Below are 18,134 nucleotides of genomic sequence, written 5' to 3'. Positions count from 1 at the left end.
CTAACAACATTGACTTTTCCCATGCAGCCTACTGGCCACACCGTCTGTCCACTGTTGGGAAATAATCTCCATTCATTCACAACCCCAGGGGCACACTTTAGAACCATAGCTGTTACAATACATATATTTTGCCTTCTGATTTGGTTGGGTTTCTCAAGGACTGATGCTTAGAAAACAAAATGTGAAAGCTAATAACTCTGGGCTGTTTCCAGGAAGCAAAGGTTAACAATTATGTTTGTGCAATTATAATTAGGGGTGCCATGCTAAAAGGCAAATGTTGAAATATTAAGGCTGTTAAAGGCGAGAGGTGGTAAGGTCATTGAAAGCAATTAAATACACAAAATTAGTAAGTGAGAGCATTGTCCAACCAAGTTCAAGTTTTCTGGACTGAGTGAAGAAGTGTTTTAACAACACCTCCTGTTCTATTAGCTTTGCCTGACATCACCACCAACATTGTTACATGTATATCTCAAGCTTTTTTTTGTGAGGATTGTTCATATGAATGTATTTGTTGGTGTATGATGTGTGTGCATTCACCTCATTTCTGAAAAACGTTAGCATATCGTTTGGTATAAATTATGCCAATGTTGTGTTGACAATGCCATTGTAAGTAGATGGATGTTAGATGTTTTTTACTATGTGATGTTTTTTTCTCTCATCTTTCTAATCAGCCATCCTATTTCCAATCTGCCTGTGGTCCATAAGCCCTCGATCTTCACTCCCAGTTATCGTTGCCTGCAGAGACGTCTTTGGATGACCCCTTTCACTTTTTATCATTGCAGGACAGACGGTGGTAATCCTTGGTAGCATATGTGTGTGTGTGTGTGTGTGTGTGTGTGTGTGTGTGTGTGTGTGTGTGTGAGAGAGAGAGAGAGATAGAGAGAGAGAAGGAGAACCTTACAGATATGAAAGCTCTACATTCATTTTTAAGAGTTACTGTATAATGCAGAGGATGCATTGTATAGTCTCTAGGCCTATATGTCTCTGCCTGAAACCATTCATCTAACTTGCTATGCTCCGAAAATATTCAGTGTTCATCTGTTTTTTTTGAGACCCTCTGCCAACAAAGCCCATCTTTACCATAGAGAGCGAACGCTAAAGGTGTTCATCCCCAGCACTCAGACCGAACGAGTGTTTGTGCTGATCAGAGCTGAACTCCCATTGGCATTCCCTGCGGGATAGGAATTAAACCCTGTGCACTGCAGTCACAGAACATCTGTGTAAGTGGGGCTAAGAGGAACTATGATTAAAACACAGGAGCCAGAAAAACGCTCATACTCATAGACACTCAGTAGTGAACACAGTCCCCTGCCTTGAGCTGTGAAAGCTGATTTTTTTAAATTCTTTTTATATATAGATATATATATATTTTTTTTTAAATAATCAGTCTGAGGGCCAAAAATAGTCATAACTGCTGACGGTTATGGTTGCCACTGTGCTCCTGTCACTTTCCATTCTCAAGAGACCAAGAACACCAGGTTGCTGGAAGTCCTGAGAGAGCAAGCCCTGTGGGCAGACAGACATCTAATTATGAGCCAATGGTAAATGCCCACCATCAGGCCCACATTTTTAGCAGCACCCGTGCACACCATACCAAGCTAGCACAGGATGAGTCACATAATTGTTAATATATCAGAGGCCAATCCAAATTATCATATACAGCCTACACTATGGTAACAGTCAAAGTATTAGCTGAGAAAGTGTTGTAAGAATGTAGAGAGGCCTTGTTGCTTTCCCAAAAGCCTAGGTGAACCCAAAAGGAATCTGTGAGCACATTTGAATTTGCTCTGCAGATCTGTCTGGCCACCCTTCCATTCAAGGTGATTTCCAAATCACCAAAACCCAAGAACCAATCACAACCCCTTGTCCAGGATAGAGTAGGCTTTATACAATGACAAATCGAGCAGGACACCTAACACTACAACTGATGGCTGTGCTCACCGCTTTGGTAGCAAACATGTTTTTCTTTGAAATTGAGTAAACTGCATTTAAACTCTTCAGTTACCTGAAAGATGTGTTTGTTGTACTTCCAAAAGGGTTTGGTAAGAGCTGTATGGAGATCTTTAGTTTAATTTCATTGTTGGTTATGCCTCTTGGAAATTGAAATGAACTCAATGAAATTGAATGTTCATACCAATTCTCAATGAAAGATAGGTCTGGTGCCAGCTGGGCTAAGGCTTTATAGTATTACTAAAAATCTAAAATAGACCATGGATCATACTAATTTCACTGGACTGGTCATAAATTGTTCATGACAAGACACTTGTTTAAATTTGTTTTTAAACATGCCACACAATCATTCTCAAATCTCAAACTAACCACCATTTCCATTAAAATCTCAACACACTAAAGGCCAATCTCATCTTTAAATGCATAGTTTTTCCATCGCTTTAGTAAACGTACAGCAGCCCTGCACAGCAGAAACTCTTCTTGTATTTTGAGGATGCTAATCACAACCTGAAAAAGTAACGTTAGGAAAAAACGAAAACTTCAAAAACATTAAGTATTTTTCCTACTCTTCAGTTTATGTTTATGATACCTATTATTACCACCTGGCTGCATCTATTAGACACAGCACATGCATCTCTGATGGACGTGCAGGAGCTATGAGAAGTAAAATAATCCCTCTGTACATTTCCCTGACAGAGACCATGAATTCTGAGGTGCCAGGGAGAGAGAAAAAAAAAGAGGGGGGGATTTCAGCTGACAAGTAAATGAGCGCTGCTAAACTTTAGAGTCCTTGACAAGCAGACATGAAGGAACCACAGAGAATGGGAGGGGGGGAAGTCAATAATGCCTGATCTCACAGAAGGTTAATGTGCCTTACAAGAGAAAAAAAACATGTAGACCTTATGCACAGTATACACACAAGTCCAGCTGTGGTGTTACTTGTAATTACAGAAACAACAAAGATAAAAAACAGTCAAACAGTTGACATATGGACATCCCGTAGCTTATGTCATGGTCTCCCAAAACAGCCTGCAAGTCATGGGGTTAGGCTCGTACCCTAAGTGGCAGGGTGTGGATATGGTTTTCATGGCCATTGTGAGCCAGCTACTCTTCTCATTTTCTCCAACTCTGAATGCCATGGGTGGGTCATCTAGGACACATTACCAGAAGTGAAATGCTGCCCAGAATATAGAACACAAACCTCTCTGTCCATAGACTTTGTCTTGGAGGAAGTAGCTGACATCTGATGTCTTTTGCACTGTGGCCCCTGGTAAAACTTCAAGGCAGCAGTTGAAAATGTTTCACTAAAACAAAGATTTAAACAGAGTGTTGTTATAGAACACTTATACTGTAATGACATAGTCCATTATTTGTGAATGCTTTACTACAACAATCCTGTCATTATACTTGGAAACACACTGAAAGAATGGCTACACTCAATGGTACCCTTTAATCAAGTATGTATATATATGATCAATGCAACACCAGTGACACTGATATACAATGAAGTTAATTATTATTACACTTTATCTCAATCACTTTTTTAGATTGAAATGTAAAATTGTACTTACTGGTTACTTCTTCGAACCATTCCTGGAAGTGACAGGGTATACGATGTTACTGAAAGAATCCACTTCCATCAGGGTTCTATCATTGCCATAGTTGATTTACAAAGATGCTTATTATACAGTAGGTGAAACAAGTCAAATTGACATCCACATAAATGTGATAGTATTTCCCAATTGAGTATTGTATTGTCCAATAAATGACACTTACTCCACATAACAACTTCGTCTTCTTCCCATTGTGTGGTCTGCTGCCAGTCTTACCTAATATACATGCACCTTATAGTCTTGATAATGCAACAAAAAACAAATGCCATGACACCAGTTTTCCACTGATCTGAGGTCTGGTTCCGATGCTTGCATGTCTATTCTAGGCATTTTTAATGATGGACATTGAACAGGATGGCAAGGGCACTCTTACTCTGAACTGTCAGCAGCTTTAAAATATTTACTGAACTCGCCTGCTTGATGTACAGAGGCAGGGTGTTCCATAGTTTTGGGGCATAATGGATAAAAGCAGCTTCTCCACTTTGCTTGTGGAGCACTTTAGATACTGATTAAAAAAGATTAGAATTTGATGATCTAAGTTTCCTTTGTGGTTGATAAGATAAAAGCTCAGAGATATATGAAGGTGCTATGCCATTCAGAGCTTTGTAGGTAATTAACATAACCTTAAAATCAATTCTATAGGAAATAGGAAGCCAGTGCAGTTCAGCCAACACAGGGGTGATGTGTTCTTTCTTCTTGGTCTTTAGTTAAAAAGTCTAGCATGGGAGTTCTGTATGAGTGCCAATTTCTTTAGTGAAGTGAAAGTTTTTCTGCAGTCTTGTTGAGTTTTTCTGCATCTTGTTTGGTTAAAAGGGCCACACTTTGGCAATGTTTCTCAGGTGGAAATAGGCTGTCTGAGTAACTTTACTGATATGGGGCTTAAAACTTAACTCTGCATCTAAGATGACACCGAGGCTTGTTACTTTTGGTTTGACCTGGTGCGCCAAGTTCCCCAGATTACTAAGAATAATGTCTCGCTTTAGTTTTGGTCCAACCAAAAGTACCTCTGTTTTGTCATCATTTAGTTTCAAAAAATGTTTGCTCATCCACTGATTAATGGAGGTTAGGCATGCAGTGAGGGAGCAAAGGCCAACTGGGTTAGTTGGCTCCACAGAAATATACAATTGGGTATCATCTGCGTAGCTATGGAAGTTAACATTATGCTGACTTATGACGTTTCCCAACGGAAGCATATATAGGGAAAATAGCAGGGGACCAAGGCAGCTCCCCTGGGCCACACCAAAAAGCAAGTCATGTTTTTCAGACACATGATCTCCTAGACTGATATAAAAATCTCTGCCAGTAATGTAGGTTTGAAACCAGTTTAGAGCATTATCAGAGAGACCCACCCACTTCGCAAGGCGGTGAATTAGGATGCTATGATCAATGGTGTCAAATAGGGTTTAGTTCAAATGTTGTCAAATGTCTGTGTAAATTAATTATTTCCATAATTGTTAACATTCACCTTGTGCCCTTAGCCCACAGACCAGCCTTTTGCCTCCTGCAGCAGTGAATAGTGGGAACTATTCTAGAAAAGCTACCTTAGTCATTGCCAAATCATGGTACGACGCAACTTTCGCTAAAACAACAAATTACTTACTGTGTCTAAAGTGTTGTTCAGTCAAAAATAGCAAGTCCCGTCGCTCAAAACACAGTCTGGTCTTAATGACACAACATAATGCTATTGAGGGCCCTACACATTATTTAGAGCATAGAGCTACATCATACTACATAGTACATTATTGAGAATGAACAAACTGGCATATAATTCATGTAATAAAATGTCCCGATATTTTCTTGACATATCGTTCCAACTACCAAACTTTCCGAACATATTTAGATTGACTCTTGGAACTATCCTTTCTAGAAACACCAAATCCCTGAATGATGGTTCCAACTTCCAAGAATGCGATGGAAGTTAGCCAACAACCTAGCCTGGGAGAACTCAGCCAAGCAAATTTGAGTTTGCTCTGCAGGTCAGTCTAGCCAGGAGGTCATTGACACCCATTTCCAATATTCCAAAAACCAAGGAACCAATTATAATCGCTTATCTGGCATGGGATGGGCTTTAAATGATGACTGATAGAGCAGTGCATTCAACACAACTGTGAGGGACCAGGCAGACACACCAACCAATTACTGTACTGATGGCAACAGGGTGAAACAGATATGGACATCTATTTTCTTGGAATTGAGTACAGTAATTTCCTGTGTATTAGCTGCATTGTGTATAAGCCACAGGACAATGATGCAAGTTAAAAAAAACAAAACCATATTAATACGATATTAACTGCCCTAACCCCATAGCTGAAGAAATTTTGCAAAATTTCAATGTATAAGCCATGGCTAACAGTCGGGAAATTACGGCAAACAACTAAATCCTTAATTTACAAGAAAGATTTGATTCCTGTGTTACATGGCAACTGGCTCCCATGTTAACTGGCTGCGTTGATGACGTTTCATGATTGATGACGAGTCTTTGCCAGATGTGGCCGCTTGCAGATTTGTCACTTTCTGATATAGGCCTACTAGAGACGCACACAAATATGCATGACATGTTTAAAAGTCAAAATTGTATGTAGTACTACATGCACTGGACCATGAACATGCAACCCAAAAAACAAACACCTAAATAGCATAAATTAACTCCACATGGGCATTGAACCATCATGTCTGAATGACTACCGCCCAGTAGCCCTGACGTCTACAGTGATGAAGTGTTTTGAGAAGCTTGTGAAAAACATTATCTGCTCATCCCTCCCTGCCTCCTTCGACCCCCTCCAATTTGCTTACAGAGCCAACAGGTCTACATTGGATGCCATCTCAAACCTCATGCACACCACCTTAACTCACCTGGAGGAGGGGAATGGGAATTATGTGAGGATGCTGTTCATTGACTTTAGTTCAGCATTCAACACGATAGTACCTCTCACCTTGGTCACAAAGATGAAGGCCTTAGGACTGAACACCACCCTGTGTCACTGGATATTTGACTTCCTCACCAACCATTCACAAGTGGTTAGAGTGGGGGGTCTGACATCTGACTCATTAACCATCAGCACTAGTGCTCCCCAAGGCTGTGTTTTGAGTCCACTGCTGTACAACATCTACACACATGACTGCAAAGCCAACAGTAGTCATACCTCCATCATCAAGTTTGCAGATGACACAGTGATCTTGGGCCTGATTAGTAACAACAATGAACAGCTCTATTTGGATCAGGTTGATGAGGTGGCACAGTGGTGTCAATCTTACAGCTTGACACTGAATATCAATAAAACCAAGGAAATGGTAGTGGATTACAGAAGGCAGCAGCAGAACTACAGTTACACCCCACTAATTATCAGCGGGCAACCTGTAGAGAGAGTCACAAGTTTTAAATACCTCCACATTACTGAAGACCTAACATGGACTGTTAACACTCAATATGTTCTGAAGAAGTCCAGACAACGACTCTACTTCCTTCATCAGCTAAGGAAATTCAAAGTTTCTACATCCATCATGAAGGCCTTCTACACTTCAGCGGTTGAGAGTGTTCTAACTGGTAGCATCATCACCTGGTATGGGAACTCCACAGTTAGAGATTGTAGTACTCTGCAGAGAGTAGTGCTCAGCTGAGCATACTATAAGAACTCAACTCCCTGCTCTACAAGATATCTATTCCAGAAGAGTACTCCTAAGAGCCAAAAAAGATTCTGAAGGACTCTTGGTAACACTTTATTTTAATGTGTCGCTGTTACAGTGTACTTACCTAATTAGGTACAGTGGGTACAACCTGTGTAACAACATGTACTATCAGGTACTATCATTGTACTTGCATTATGTATTTGTGGGTACCTACATATAGTTGTTACATTGTAATACTGAGTGCTTTACAAAACTTTGCCAATTTGCCTAAATTTTCATCAGAGGCAAAGAGCTGACCCTGAGACCTGCTGGATGGGGTAAATCGGGTCATGATAGATTTGATATACAAAGCATGCTTAGCTCCAGTCAAGGCCTCATTGTCTTCAGTGTACATGTAACAGCTGTGCTGCTACAACCTTGTTACTCTTTGATACAGTGGAATTAACTGGAACAGGTCTTGTCTTGGAACAGGTCTACTAATTCACATGTACTGTGTGGTGTAACAGCAGACGCGTTTCAACACATCAATTACAGGATGCATAACATCATTGACAGGATGTATATATGTAGATGTAAGTACTTAACTGGTACACTTTATTTTAATGGGTTTATTCCACTGTATCAAAAGAGTAATAAATGTGTACCAACACAGTTGATACATGTACTACAGTATGTAGGGTAATGGCAGACATGTTCCAAGACACCAATGACACAACATACATGTAATATGTAATTGTAAGTACTTAACTGGTACACTTCATTTTAATGGGTTTATGCCACTGTATCAAAGAGCAATAAGTGTGTACCAACACAGTTGATATATGTACTATGTAGTGAATTAGTAGACCTGTTCCAAGACATCGAAGACATAACATACATGTCATATGTACATGTAAGTAATAAGTAACAAGGTTGTAGCAGCACAGCTGTTACATGTACTGAAGACAATGAGGCCTTGACTGGAGCTAAGAATGGTTTGTATATCAAATCTATCATGACCAGATTTACCCCATCCAGCAGGTCTCAGGTCAGCTCTTTGCCTCTGATGAAAATTTAGGCAAATTGGCAAAGTTTTGTAAAAGCACTCAGTATTACAATGTAACAACTATATGTAGGTACCCACAAATACATAATGCAAGTACAATGATAGTACATGTTGTTACACAGGTTGTACCACTGTACCAAATTAGGTAGGTACACTGTAACAGCGACACATTAAAATAAAGTGTTACCGACTCTTCTCATCCTAACAATGGATTATTCCTACCGCTGAAATCAAGAAGACGCCTATGTAGTCACAAAGCCAGAACTGAGAGACTCAGGAGAAGTTTTTTATCCCCAGGCCATCCGAACTCTGAACTCACACTATACTGACTTTGCACACATTCACTCCTCAGCACTCTCAAACATTTCCCAACTCTGAACTCACACTATACTGACTTTGCACTCATGACCCCCCCCCCCAGGGTGTTTTTCCTTGCCCATGTTGCTCTTGGGTGCTCCTGTTGGTGCCCCAATTCAATCCTCCCCCCACCTTTCTTATGCAGCCCTTGCCATAATCTACTAAACCCTCTTCTACTGCACTTTTTACCCCCACTTTGCACAAATAGGCTGACACCAGACATAATTTCACTGCATTTCTTACTTCCAGTAACTATATGCATGTGACAATAAACTTCCTTGTATCCTTGTATCCTTGAACCACAAATAATTAATTTACTTTGCTTGGTAATCAGACGTCTATCCACTTGCGCCACGAACCAGCTGACGGCACTCACAGAAATTGACTTCAGTTGTATGATTAAAAGAAGTCGGCTAACGTTATTATAATTGTAACAAGTTAACATAGCTGTTCATGTTATCTGGCTACCATGTTATCATGCTACCGTTGCCCAAGCCATTTAGTAGGCCTTCAAAGTATCATGGTTAAGTTTTTCAAACGTTTCACTGAGGTTAGGCTGTGGCCGCCCCTACCTGAAGTGTCTGTAGAGCCACATGAACGTCAGCAAATAAATCAAATAAAAATGTGTTGCCTAATTGTGTATCCTTTTGTCCAGCCTATTCTTTTAAGAATTCAGTTCATGAAACACAGGCATTGAAACGCACACTGCAATGGGCAGGAGAAGTCTATAACGTGTCCATATTTTACACAAAATTTGCGCACAGGGAGAGTCAAAACTCTTAGGCTTATAGGCTATTAACGTTAATGTTACTGACATGTAAACATGGGTTTGATGGGTTTTTTTTTATACTTTATTTCCTATTGCTGGCGTTGGGTGCTTCTCCTGTGGCGCAACAGGTTCATGCCTATACATTGCTTTCTCACGCAGTCGACATGGGTTCAGTCCTCCCCATCACACGTTTTTTTTTATTTTTATTATTATATATTTATTTTTAGACCAGCAACGCTTCCTCAATCCTATTAGGCTACAGATACTAGGTGGCCACAGAGAGCTTGACCAGCAGTCAGTGAAATGTTTGAAAACTTAACCATGGTAGGCCTACTTTGAAGACCTACTGGCTTGGGCAACTGCTTTAGCAAGACAACACCATCAGCCGTGTTAACTTGCTACAATCATTACCTGACTTCTTCTAATTGTATAGAGTAAGTCAAGTAAATTGCAATATGACTTATCAGCTGGTTCGTGGCTCAAGTACGTATATGAATGGTTATCATTTAAGAGGTTTCATTTAGGAAGCAGGTTCGATACGTGGAGTTATTATTAGGATGTTTAGGTATTTATTTTTTTGGTGGCATATTTATGGTCCAGTGCATGTAGCGTACTACAGACAATTTTTACATTTAAATGTCATGCATAGTTGTATTTGTTTGTCTCCAGTTTCCACCAGAAAGTGACAAATCTGCAAGCGGCCACATCTGTCAAAGAAACGCCACCAACGCAGCCAGTTGCCATGTAACACCTGCACTTCTGAAACAATTTGGTTAGAGTTTTAGCACCAAAGTTTAATTTCAATTGAGGTTTGAGAAGTGGTCTGGTGTTAACCAGGCTACTACCAACAACAATTTTTTTTTTTTTTTTAGAAACAAACCCGACAGGAACTCAGACTTGCAGTTTTGGACATGTGCTAACCCAGATATTATGCCATGATGATTTGGCCCTTGTTAATTTTTCAGGTGTTTCAACTCATTTTGGTTATACTTTACTGGAGCCCTGTGTGATATGATTGTCATAACCAGGTCTCCAAGTTGTATATCCTTTAGAAGCTGCCAGCTTATAACATTCTGCTTTATTGGTTCACTGTTGTACAATTAAGTAAGAGGGAAAGATTGGAGCTTGAGATTTGATGATGAACACTACTACACTTATGTCAGGTGGTAAGTGCAGTGAGTAGCAGTTCATTCAGATTATAAAGTGAGCACTTGTGACTTGGTAAGACACTCAATTTTCTTTTTCGGTGCTATGACGCCACATGTAATACAGTTATGTAAATGTCAAAATGAACATTTTAAGGCCAAGTGAAAAATCTCATGTGTCAATATGAAAAATGTGGAAAAACATAAGTGAATCAGAACTAATTGCTCATTAATCCATACACACATTTCCCCCCAGACTTACTGACTAGGGTTGTCTTCTATTAGACGGTGTAGCATCTCTTTCAGAATCCCTTTTTCATAATTATTCCCTCTGGAAAATAAATAAACAAGGATCACATTCTGGTAATGTAATCAACTTCTCTTCTACCTGATCTGTGAGTCTTGATTATATCAGCAATAATTGAGTCTGTATATTGCTTCCTAACCTTGGGACTGAGGCAGAGGAAATTCAGAGGAAAGGGAAGCCAGTATTGAGGGAGAGAGAAATAGAAGTATTACTAATGAAGGAGGGTTTTAAAAAGACAGCTGGCACAAAAATGGCAAACATCAGTCAGTCACAAGGAAAAAAAGAGGACAATCTTTATTTTTTTAAATCTGTAATAAAGAGTGACAATCTCAAATGAAAACCATGATATTTGGCAGAAATTCTTATGGTAGGCAACTTCAATGAGCGGAAGGCAAAGACAGGGCCAGGTTTGCACTGTGGTTTCCTAGCACACGCAGGTTGTAATCTGTCTGAAAGCTAAGGCTGCCACATCATGTCATCCTTTACATGAGTGATATCCTTTACAATAGCTTCAACATAAAGATGGAACAGCATCTTCAAAAGCCATGCTTAGAACTTTCAGAGGTTCCATAGCTAAATGTGGTCAAAATGTGTGTATAGGTTTTGACCTTCATAAGGAATCAAATATACACATTTATACATTACTATAGATCCTCTGACCGCATTATTCATAGCTTATAAACAAAATGGCAGTAGTATCTTTATGAGGGGCACAACAGAGGACTAGCTGTGCATTTCAGAAGTGTGCTTAGGTTCAGGTGTCTAATAGCAAACTAGAAATGCCTGGAGATGCAAAAAACGTTTTGCTATGGGAGCCCATTTCCTTGTAGACTAATTGAGTTGACTACATGAAGAATCAAAGTGCACCTGTTATGGCATCTAACTCCGGAACATATTATCACTCAGTACACTTAAGTAGGGGGTTTGTCTCCTTGCAAAAGGAATGTTCACATTAGATATTGTACAATACAAAAAGCCCCTATGTTAATCCTTTACACAGACTAAACTACCACTGCTGCCTGGCTGAGTTTTATGAGCATTCTGACCTAGTTTGCCTTCACATTATATCCATGATTTTCAGTGCATTGAGTAAACATAGCCGAGAAAGTCCATTTCCCTCCTCTGCATCTCAGTGCATTGCAGCTCTACACCGTTAAGACAAAGGGGATGGGAGCCCTAGTGGTAGGAGACAGAAGGACCTGGGGCTCCCTTGGAGATGAATTTTCGCAGTGGGGTTTAAGGTATAAATCTCAAATCACCGACTGAGAATATCATCTCTGTGCCCTTGAGCTACAGTTCCCAGAACTACTAGCAACCTCCAGTTATTGACAATGGAATATTTCTTAATTAATAAGTAAGAATTGATATCTCCCAAGCCTTTTGCCTTCTATTATGGGGGATTACGGTATGGCTCACTTAGAACATGGATGACTCGGCACTTTTTAATATTTTTGTAAATAGGCAAAAAGGAGAAGGGGAGTATGACTAAATTACACGTATGACAAAAAAGGTGACAAAAAGTGGCCCCTCATTGTTCATCCCCCCCAGATGTATTACTGAACAACTACAGGACCTTATTTTCAAGCGAGATGAGGAGAAGACCAAAGAGGACACACAGTAGACTTCTCTGACCTGTTAAGACCCTTGAGGGTCAAATGGTGTTTTATACAATCCAACCTACATGTAGATATATGAATGAATAATTCAGTTGGGCTAAGTGATGTCTTTAAATAAAACATGGTTTGGCATGGCTTTTCAACAACAACCATTAGTCATCGTTTGATTCATCTCAATTATGCTTAATTTTCAAATGCCTTCTCCCCATTTTAGTAACATTTTTTGTTCCACTGAAGATGCTGGGGAGCATCAATAAGACCACTTAGAATTACGGTAACATCTTCAACTTCATAAATAATAAAAGGGAAAAAAATGATCAGGGAGGAATGGGAAGCTGGGACCGTCTCACTGCAGAGATATCAGATCAAAATGGAAAAAAAATAGATATGTCTGTGGAGACTTTCACGTCACCATTTCTCAGCCTCCACTTCTTTGCCCTCTCCTAAAATCTCCTCCTTCTCCGTTTTGGCTGGATCTTCCTCCCCCTCCTGCTCCACCCATCCTGAGTTAATCAGCCTTTTTCTCCTCTGGGCTCTTCTCCTCCTTCTGCTGCAGCTCTCCTCCCATCCCGCCCACCCCCTCCTCGTCCTCGTACTCCTCCAGCTTGGCTGCCTGCCGGCGCTTCTCCTCTTCTTCCTCATCATCCTCCTCCTCTTCGTCGGTGAAGCCCTCCCTCTTCATGAGCTCCATGTCATCGGCGCCATCGTCCGCCTCGGCTGTGCACATGCCGTAGCACATGAGGCTGATGACGCCCAACGGCAGGCCAAACAGGAAGCAGCCAAGTAGGGGGAGCTGCGGAACACAGACTGGAGGGGGCAGAGATCAACAGGGGGAGGCAGGAAGAATGAAAGAAATGGACAGAAAGACAGAGAGGGAAGGAAAGAAAAATGGGTGGGATGTCAGGATCACCAAAACTTGTTTTGATAGCAGTGACAACAATATCATGTTCAACCTGGAAATAAAAGCTGTAACGAGTGCACGGGGAAACTGCTTTTACTCCTTGTTGCTTGTCTTAATTCAGAAGAGAAAGCAATCTGAGACACTACAGAGGACACAGATGTACTTTAAAGTATTGGCAAACTAAAACATATCGGTATGCGCTTTAAATTAAAACACTAACTCATCATTACGAGAGATCAAACCTTGATTGTGTAATTATAAAAGAAACAAGAACATATGTTAACAAGCTACAGTACAATGAGCTGGGGTTATAGTGTTGGGAGGCATAATAAACTGGAAAAAGTAAATAAATAATTAAAAAAAGTACAGCTGCTCAAAGCTAAGCACTTACATTAAAGTAAGCGGTGGGGGATAACAGAGAGAAATGCTCTATAGTGCTGATAAAGAGAAACAATAAAGGACAGGAGGACAAAGTATAGAGACTGTACTTCAGATGAATGGGCCTAGGGGACAGCATAAAAACACAGTCCCCTACAATAGATTAAAAACCTTCAGCCTGACATGGCAAAGCCATTCCAACAAGGTCCTAAACTAAACGCTGGGTGTAAGTCCTCTGCTCCTCTCAATTTCAACTCTTTCCCCCACTTGTAAATCACTTTTTTCTGTTCAGACAGAGGTCCATTTGTGTGAGTCATTTGAGGCATCGCTCTGAAATATGTGGCTTTGTGTTCCAGAAATGGTGAAACAAACGCCTGGACTTAATGTAGCGGCGCTGCGTGGAGTTCAGCGAAATCCATCACTGAACACAGCCGCCTGCCTTCTGCAACGGTTAGCGGGGGTGGAGGGGTTGGAGGGAATGAGAATCGTGAGATTTACTTTCGCGCAGTGGAGGAGGGTGAAGGATGATTGCTCTGCCACCAAGCTCAGGTTGAGATGGCGACGCACGTTATGCAAACACAGCGATGTGACTCATTGGAGCCCATGCAAGTGTGGCGAGCTACCTCGGTAATGGCCACTGCACCGACGCAGCACCAGCAGCAGCAACAGTCCTGCACTCTCATAAGGACCCCAACCCCGTCAGCAAATGTACCTGGAGCCATCGGTCACCATGCTTAAGTGATAGAGACAGGCATTCTGGACAAAATGGCTATTGAGAAAACAATATAAAACGGAGGGACACTAGTGAGGGAGACAAATGTATCCTCTCTCCTTTAGGTGTCACAACAAGGTCAACATCTTTGTGTGTGTGTGCTGTGCAGCATCAGCATATTTCCCTCTTAGAGAGTAATCTATCACATTCAGTCATTCCTGGCACCCCACGGCCTTGGAGCCAAGGGACTCTATGCTCAGGAACACTTGTTCATGCACACCACCTACAGCCAAAATCAGCAAAGGATGCACAAGCAAAGACCACTCAGATGCAACAGATTTTCACTTAAAACAACTCTTATAATTGGCCTCTCTCCTGACTTTCCAGACAATAACTGAAAATATACTCGGGTGCTACACTCCCGCCTCCACAATGCTTTGTGACATGTTTTCCCCATTCCTACTGTCATTCAGCTTCTTTTTTTAATCAAAGCTAATCCTCTTTATTCTTCTGCCTCTATCTCCTTTTTGGTGACACAGCCGCTATTAGCTGGAGACGTGTAAGGGAAAATAAGGTGGGAACAATAGAGGGGGCGGGCAGCCTTGTGTGCCTGCTCTCGCATATCCAGGTAAATTAGCATTGGTCAACACCGTGTCTGGCCTCAACAAAAGACAAGACTTATAAGTCTCACACACCCCCCCCCCTCCATCAGCACAGGTGCTCACACAAAGGAAATGAGGTCACCAAGAGCTCATGATCCAGAGCCTCTGAAGAAGTGGTTCTCTGCGAGAACACAAAACACCATGGGTGACATGGCACTAAAGGAGCAAAAAAACAGAAGCTGAAATCAAAAATAAAAACAATACAACACAACATTTTTTTTTGCTCTGTCTGAGATGGTGAGGGGGTGGCACCAACTCTCGTCAACTTGTCAAAGCAAACAAACATAAATATATACAAACACAAAAGTTGTTTGCCAATATTTCAATTATGAGGGTGAAACAGATAAATTGCAACATATTTTCAGCTTTTTGTCATGAAGTAATACTGCTAAAAGACAGACAGGGAGTTGTGAAGCATTAGTGAAGGCCGACTCAAGTCATCTCATGTGAATTCAGGTGTTTACATAAAGCTTTTATGTAGATGAGTCTTCAAATACAGCTCCCCTAGAAAAGGCTGAACTCTGATCTACATAAATACTTCTGAGCACCCATAAAAGCACAGCTCCCAGTGATTCCATCTGGCTCTGTAAGCTTATCTTAAGCTGTAAGTAGACCTGCTGGCTAAATGGTGCAAAGACAACAACCTCCTGCTGAATGTCAGCAAGACCAAGGAGATTGTTGTCAACTTTCAGAGAGGCCACAAACAACTGCCACCACTGTCCATCGACCGAGATGCTGTGGAGAGAGTGAGCAGCACAAAATTCCTAGGGGTGCACATCAGCGACGACCTCTCCTGGACCACCAACACGGCATCACTGGCGAAGAAAGCCCAGCAGCGCCTCTACTTCTTGCGCAAATTGAAGGCAAGTGCCACGCCTCCCGTCATGACCATATTCTACAGAGGGACTATCGAGAGCATCGTGTCCAGCTGCATCACAGTGTGGGGCGGAAGCTGCACAGATCAGAACAGAAAGACCCTCCAGCGCATTGTTAACACAGCTAAGAGGATCATTGGAGCACCACTCCCCTCCCTACAGGACATTTACACCACCCGCCTCACCTGCAAAGCACTAATGATTGTCAAGGACACAACCCACCCTGCACACGAACTGTTCAGCCTCCTGCCCTCTGGAAAGAGGTACAGGAGCCTCCGCTCCCACACCACCAGACTTGCAAGTAGCTTCATCCACCAAGCAATCAGGATGCTGAACACTCTAGCCACTCTCCCATCACTGACAGCACTCCACCCACCAGCCAGCCAGGAACCTAGGGACCTACTGGGACCCCCCCCCCCCCCCCCAGGACCGCCCTGTGGAACTGCACTGTGACTGCGCAGCCTAACGTGTTGCTGCTTCATATCAAGCCTGATATACTTGAAATGACTGCATATCAATGTAAATATACAGTACACACAAGCACAAGTTTAAACTTCATGTAAATGTTATCAATGTTATTTATCACTCTGCCACAATGCTGCTGCTACTACTACTCTGTCAGAAGGTTACGCTAGGACTATGTAAATATACAACACAACTACCTCTATTGTTTTGATATATATTCTATATTTCTATATTTTGATATATGTTCTATATTTCAGTCTCGCACTTTAATGTCTGTATGTGGTATGTCTGTATATTTTTATTTTTTAATGTCTATGGCTATGTCTATGTCTAAAGTATGTCTATGTCTGTATTTAAAGTATGTCTATGTCTGCATGGGAAAGTAAGAAACGAAATTTCAATTCTTTGTATGACCAGTGCATGTAAAGAAATTGACAATAAAGCCGACTTGACTTGACTTATCATGAGGACCGCTGGCCTTCAATGCCAAAGTTGTCTTGCTATGTACTGTACAGTCCCACTAACCATCACTGTAGACTTGGCGTCGAAAGCCACTCTCTTGACCCTCTGGAATATTCCATCTCCGCCATAAGCCTGCGTAAGAGAGAGAGAGACAGACAGACAAAGACAGGTACAGACAGAGAGAATGAGAAACCACAAGTGTGAGAGACAGAGAGAGAGAAAGAAAGAGAGAGAGAGAGAGAGAGAGAGAGAGAGAGAGAGAGAGGAAGGGTAAGACAACAAGAGAAGAGAGAGAGAGAGAGAGAGAGAGAGAGAGAGAGAGAGAGAGAGAGAGAGAGAGAGAGAGAGAGGAAGGGTAAGACAACAAGAGAAGAGAGAGAGAGAGAGAGAGTGGTTATGTTGTTTTTTTAATGAGACCAAAGACTTTGCCCAGGGCAGTGCTGCGGACACAGCCAAACCAGACATGGCAGCGAGGTGAGCTGCCTGGCATCGCCGTAGGAACATGGTCAGCGGTCAACTCAGCTGGCAGGCCAGCTTTGTTTGGCCAAGTAAAAATAACCTTGGGAAAGATCCGGAACAGATGAACCTTTTTTTGTAGAAAATGTGGTACACGAAACGAAACTTTCCAGTAAGTTGAGGGGGTGGTAAAGAAAATAAAACAGTAGGTCAAAGCTACAGTTCTGTTACCATTGTTATAACCAGTAATGACAGCATGTGCATGCTTTTCATCAGTTCAAATGTGCCACGTTTACATGGAAGGTGTGTGTGTGTGTGTGTGTGTGTGTGTGTGTGTGTGTGTGTGTGTGTGTGTGTGTGTGTGTGTGTGTCTTCTGTATATCTTACCGGTGCTGTGCCGTCCAGCACACTGTTAATGAAGTTCACCAGCTTCTCTATGGTGTCCATAGATTCAGTAGGCAGGAAGTACTGCTCATTAGAGGTGTTGAGGATGATGACGCTGGGGACTGTCACTTCACTGAGGCGACACAAAAAGGATGGCCATCACATCATCTCATTTCGGAGTTGCTAACGAGTAGCTTATTTCTGAGAAGCCAGTAAAAGAATGTAAACCTAGAACAATGCAACGCTTCAAACTTTCTGATATTCAAATACAATAGCATGTGCTCCCTGTAATCTAAGCGTACATTATATTTATTTTTTCTACAGTCTGACCACAGCCAGTGGCTATTTCGTTACCAAAATGACATCTGCAGGAACAGTCAATATGTTTCACACTGTACATTCCAGGTGTC

The 18,134-nt window shown here is 41.5% G+C and overlaps 1 protein-coding gene across 1 annotated transcript in view; it reads right to left on the bottom strand.

Moving 5' to 3' along the window:
* Positions 1-11,084: 11,084 nt before the first annotated feature.
* The window catches only part of tmx3b (thioredoxin related transmembrane protein 3b), a 38,205-nt gene continuing 31,155 nt past the window's right edge, over positions 11,085-18,134 (bottom strand). Inside the window, 4 exon segments of the mRNA XM_048266397.1 lie at positions 11,085-13,215; positions 13,218-13,236; positions 16,948-17,016; positions 17,728-17,857. Coding sequence (XP_048122354.1) covers positions 12,938-13,215; positions 13,218-13,236; positions 16,948-17,016; positions 17,728-17,857 — 496 coding nt within the window. The 3' untranslated portion in view covers positions 11,085-12,937.

This window comes from Alosa alosa, chromosome 16, assembly GCF_017589495.1.
Source record: "Alosa alosa isolate M-15738 ecotype Scorff River chromosome 16, AALO_Geno_1.1, whole genome shotgun sequence".
Taxonomy (NCBI): Eukaryota; Metazoa; Chordata; class Actinopteri; order Clupeiformes; family Clupeidae; genus Alosa; species Alosa alosa.
This window is presented reverse-complemented; position numbering and strand designations above follow the sequence as displayed.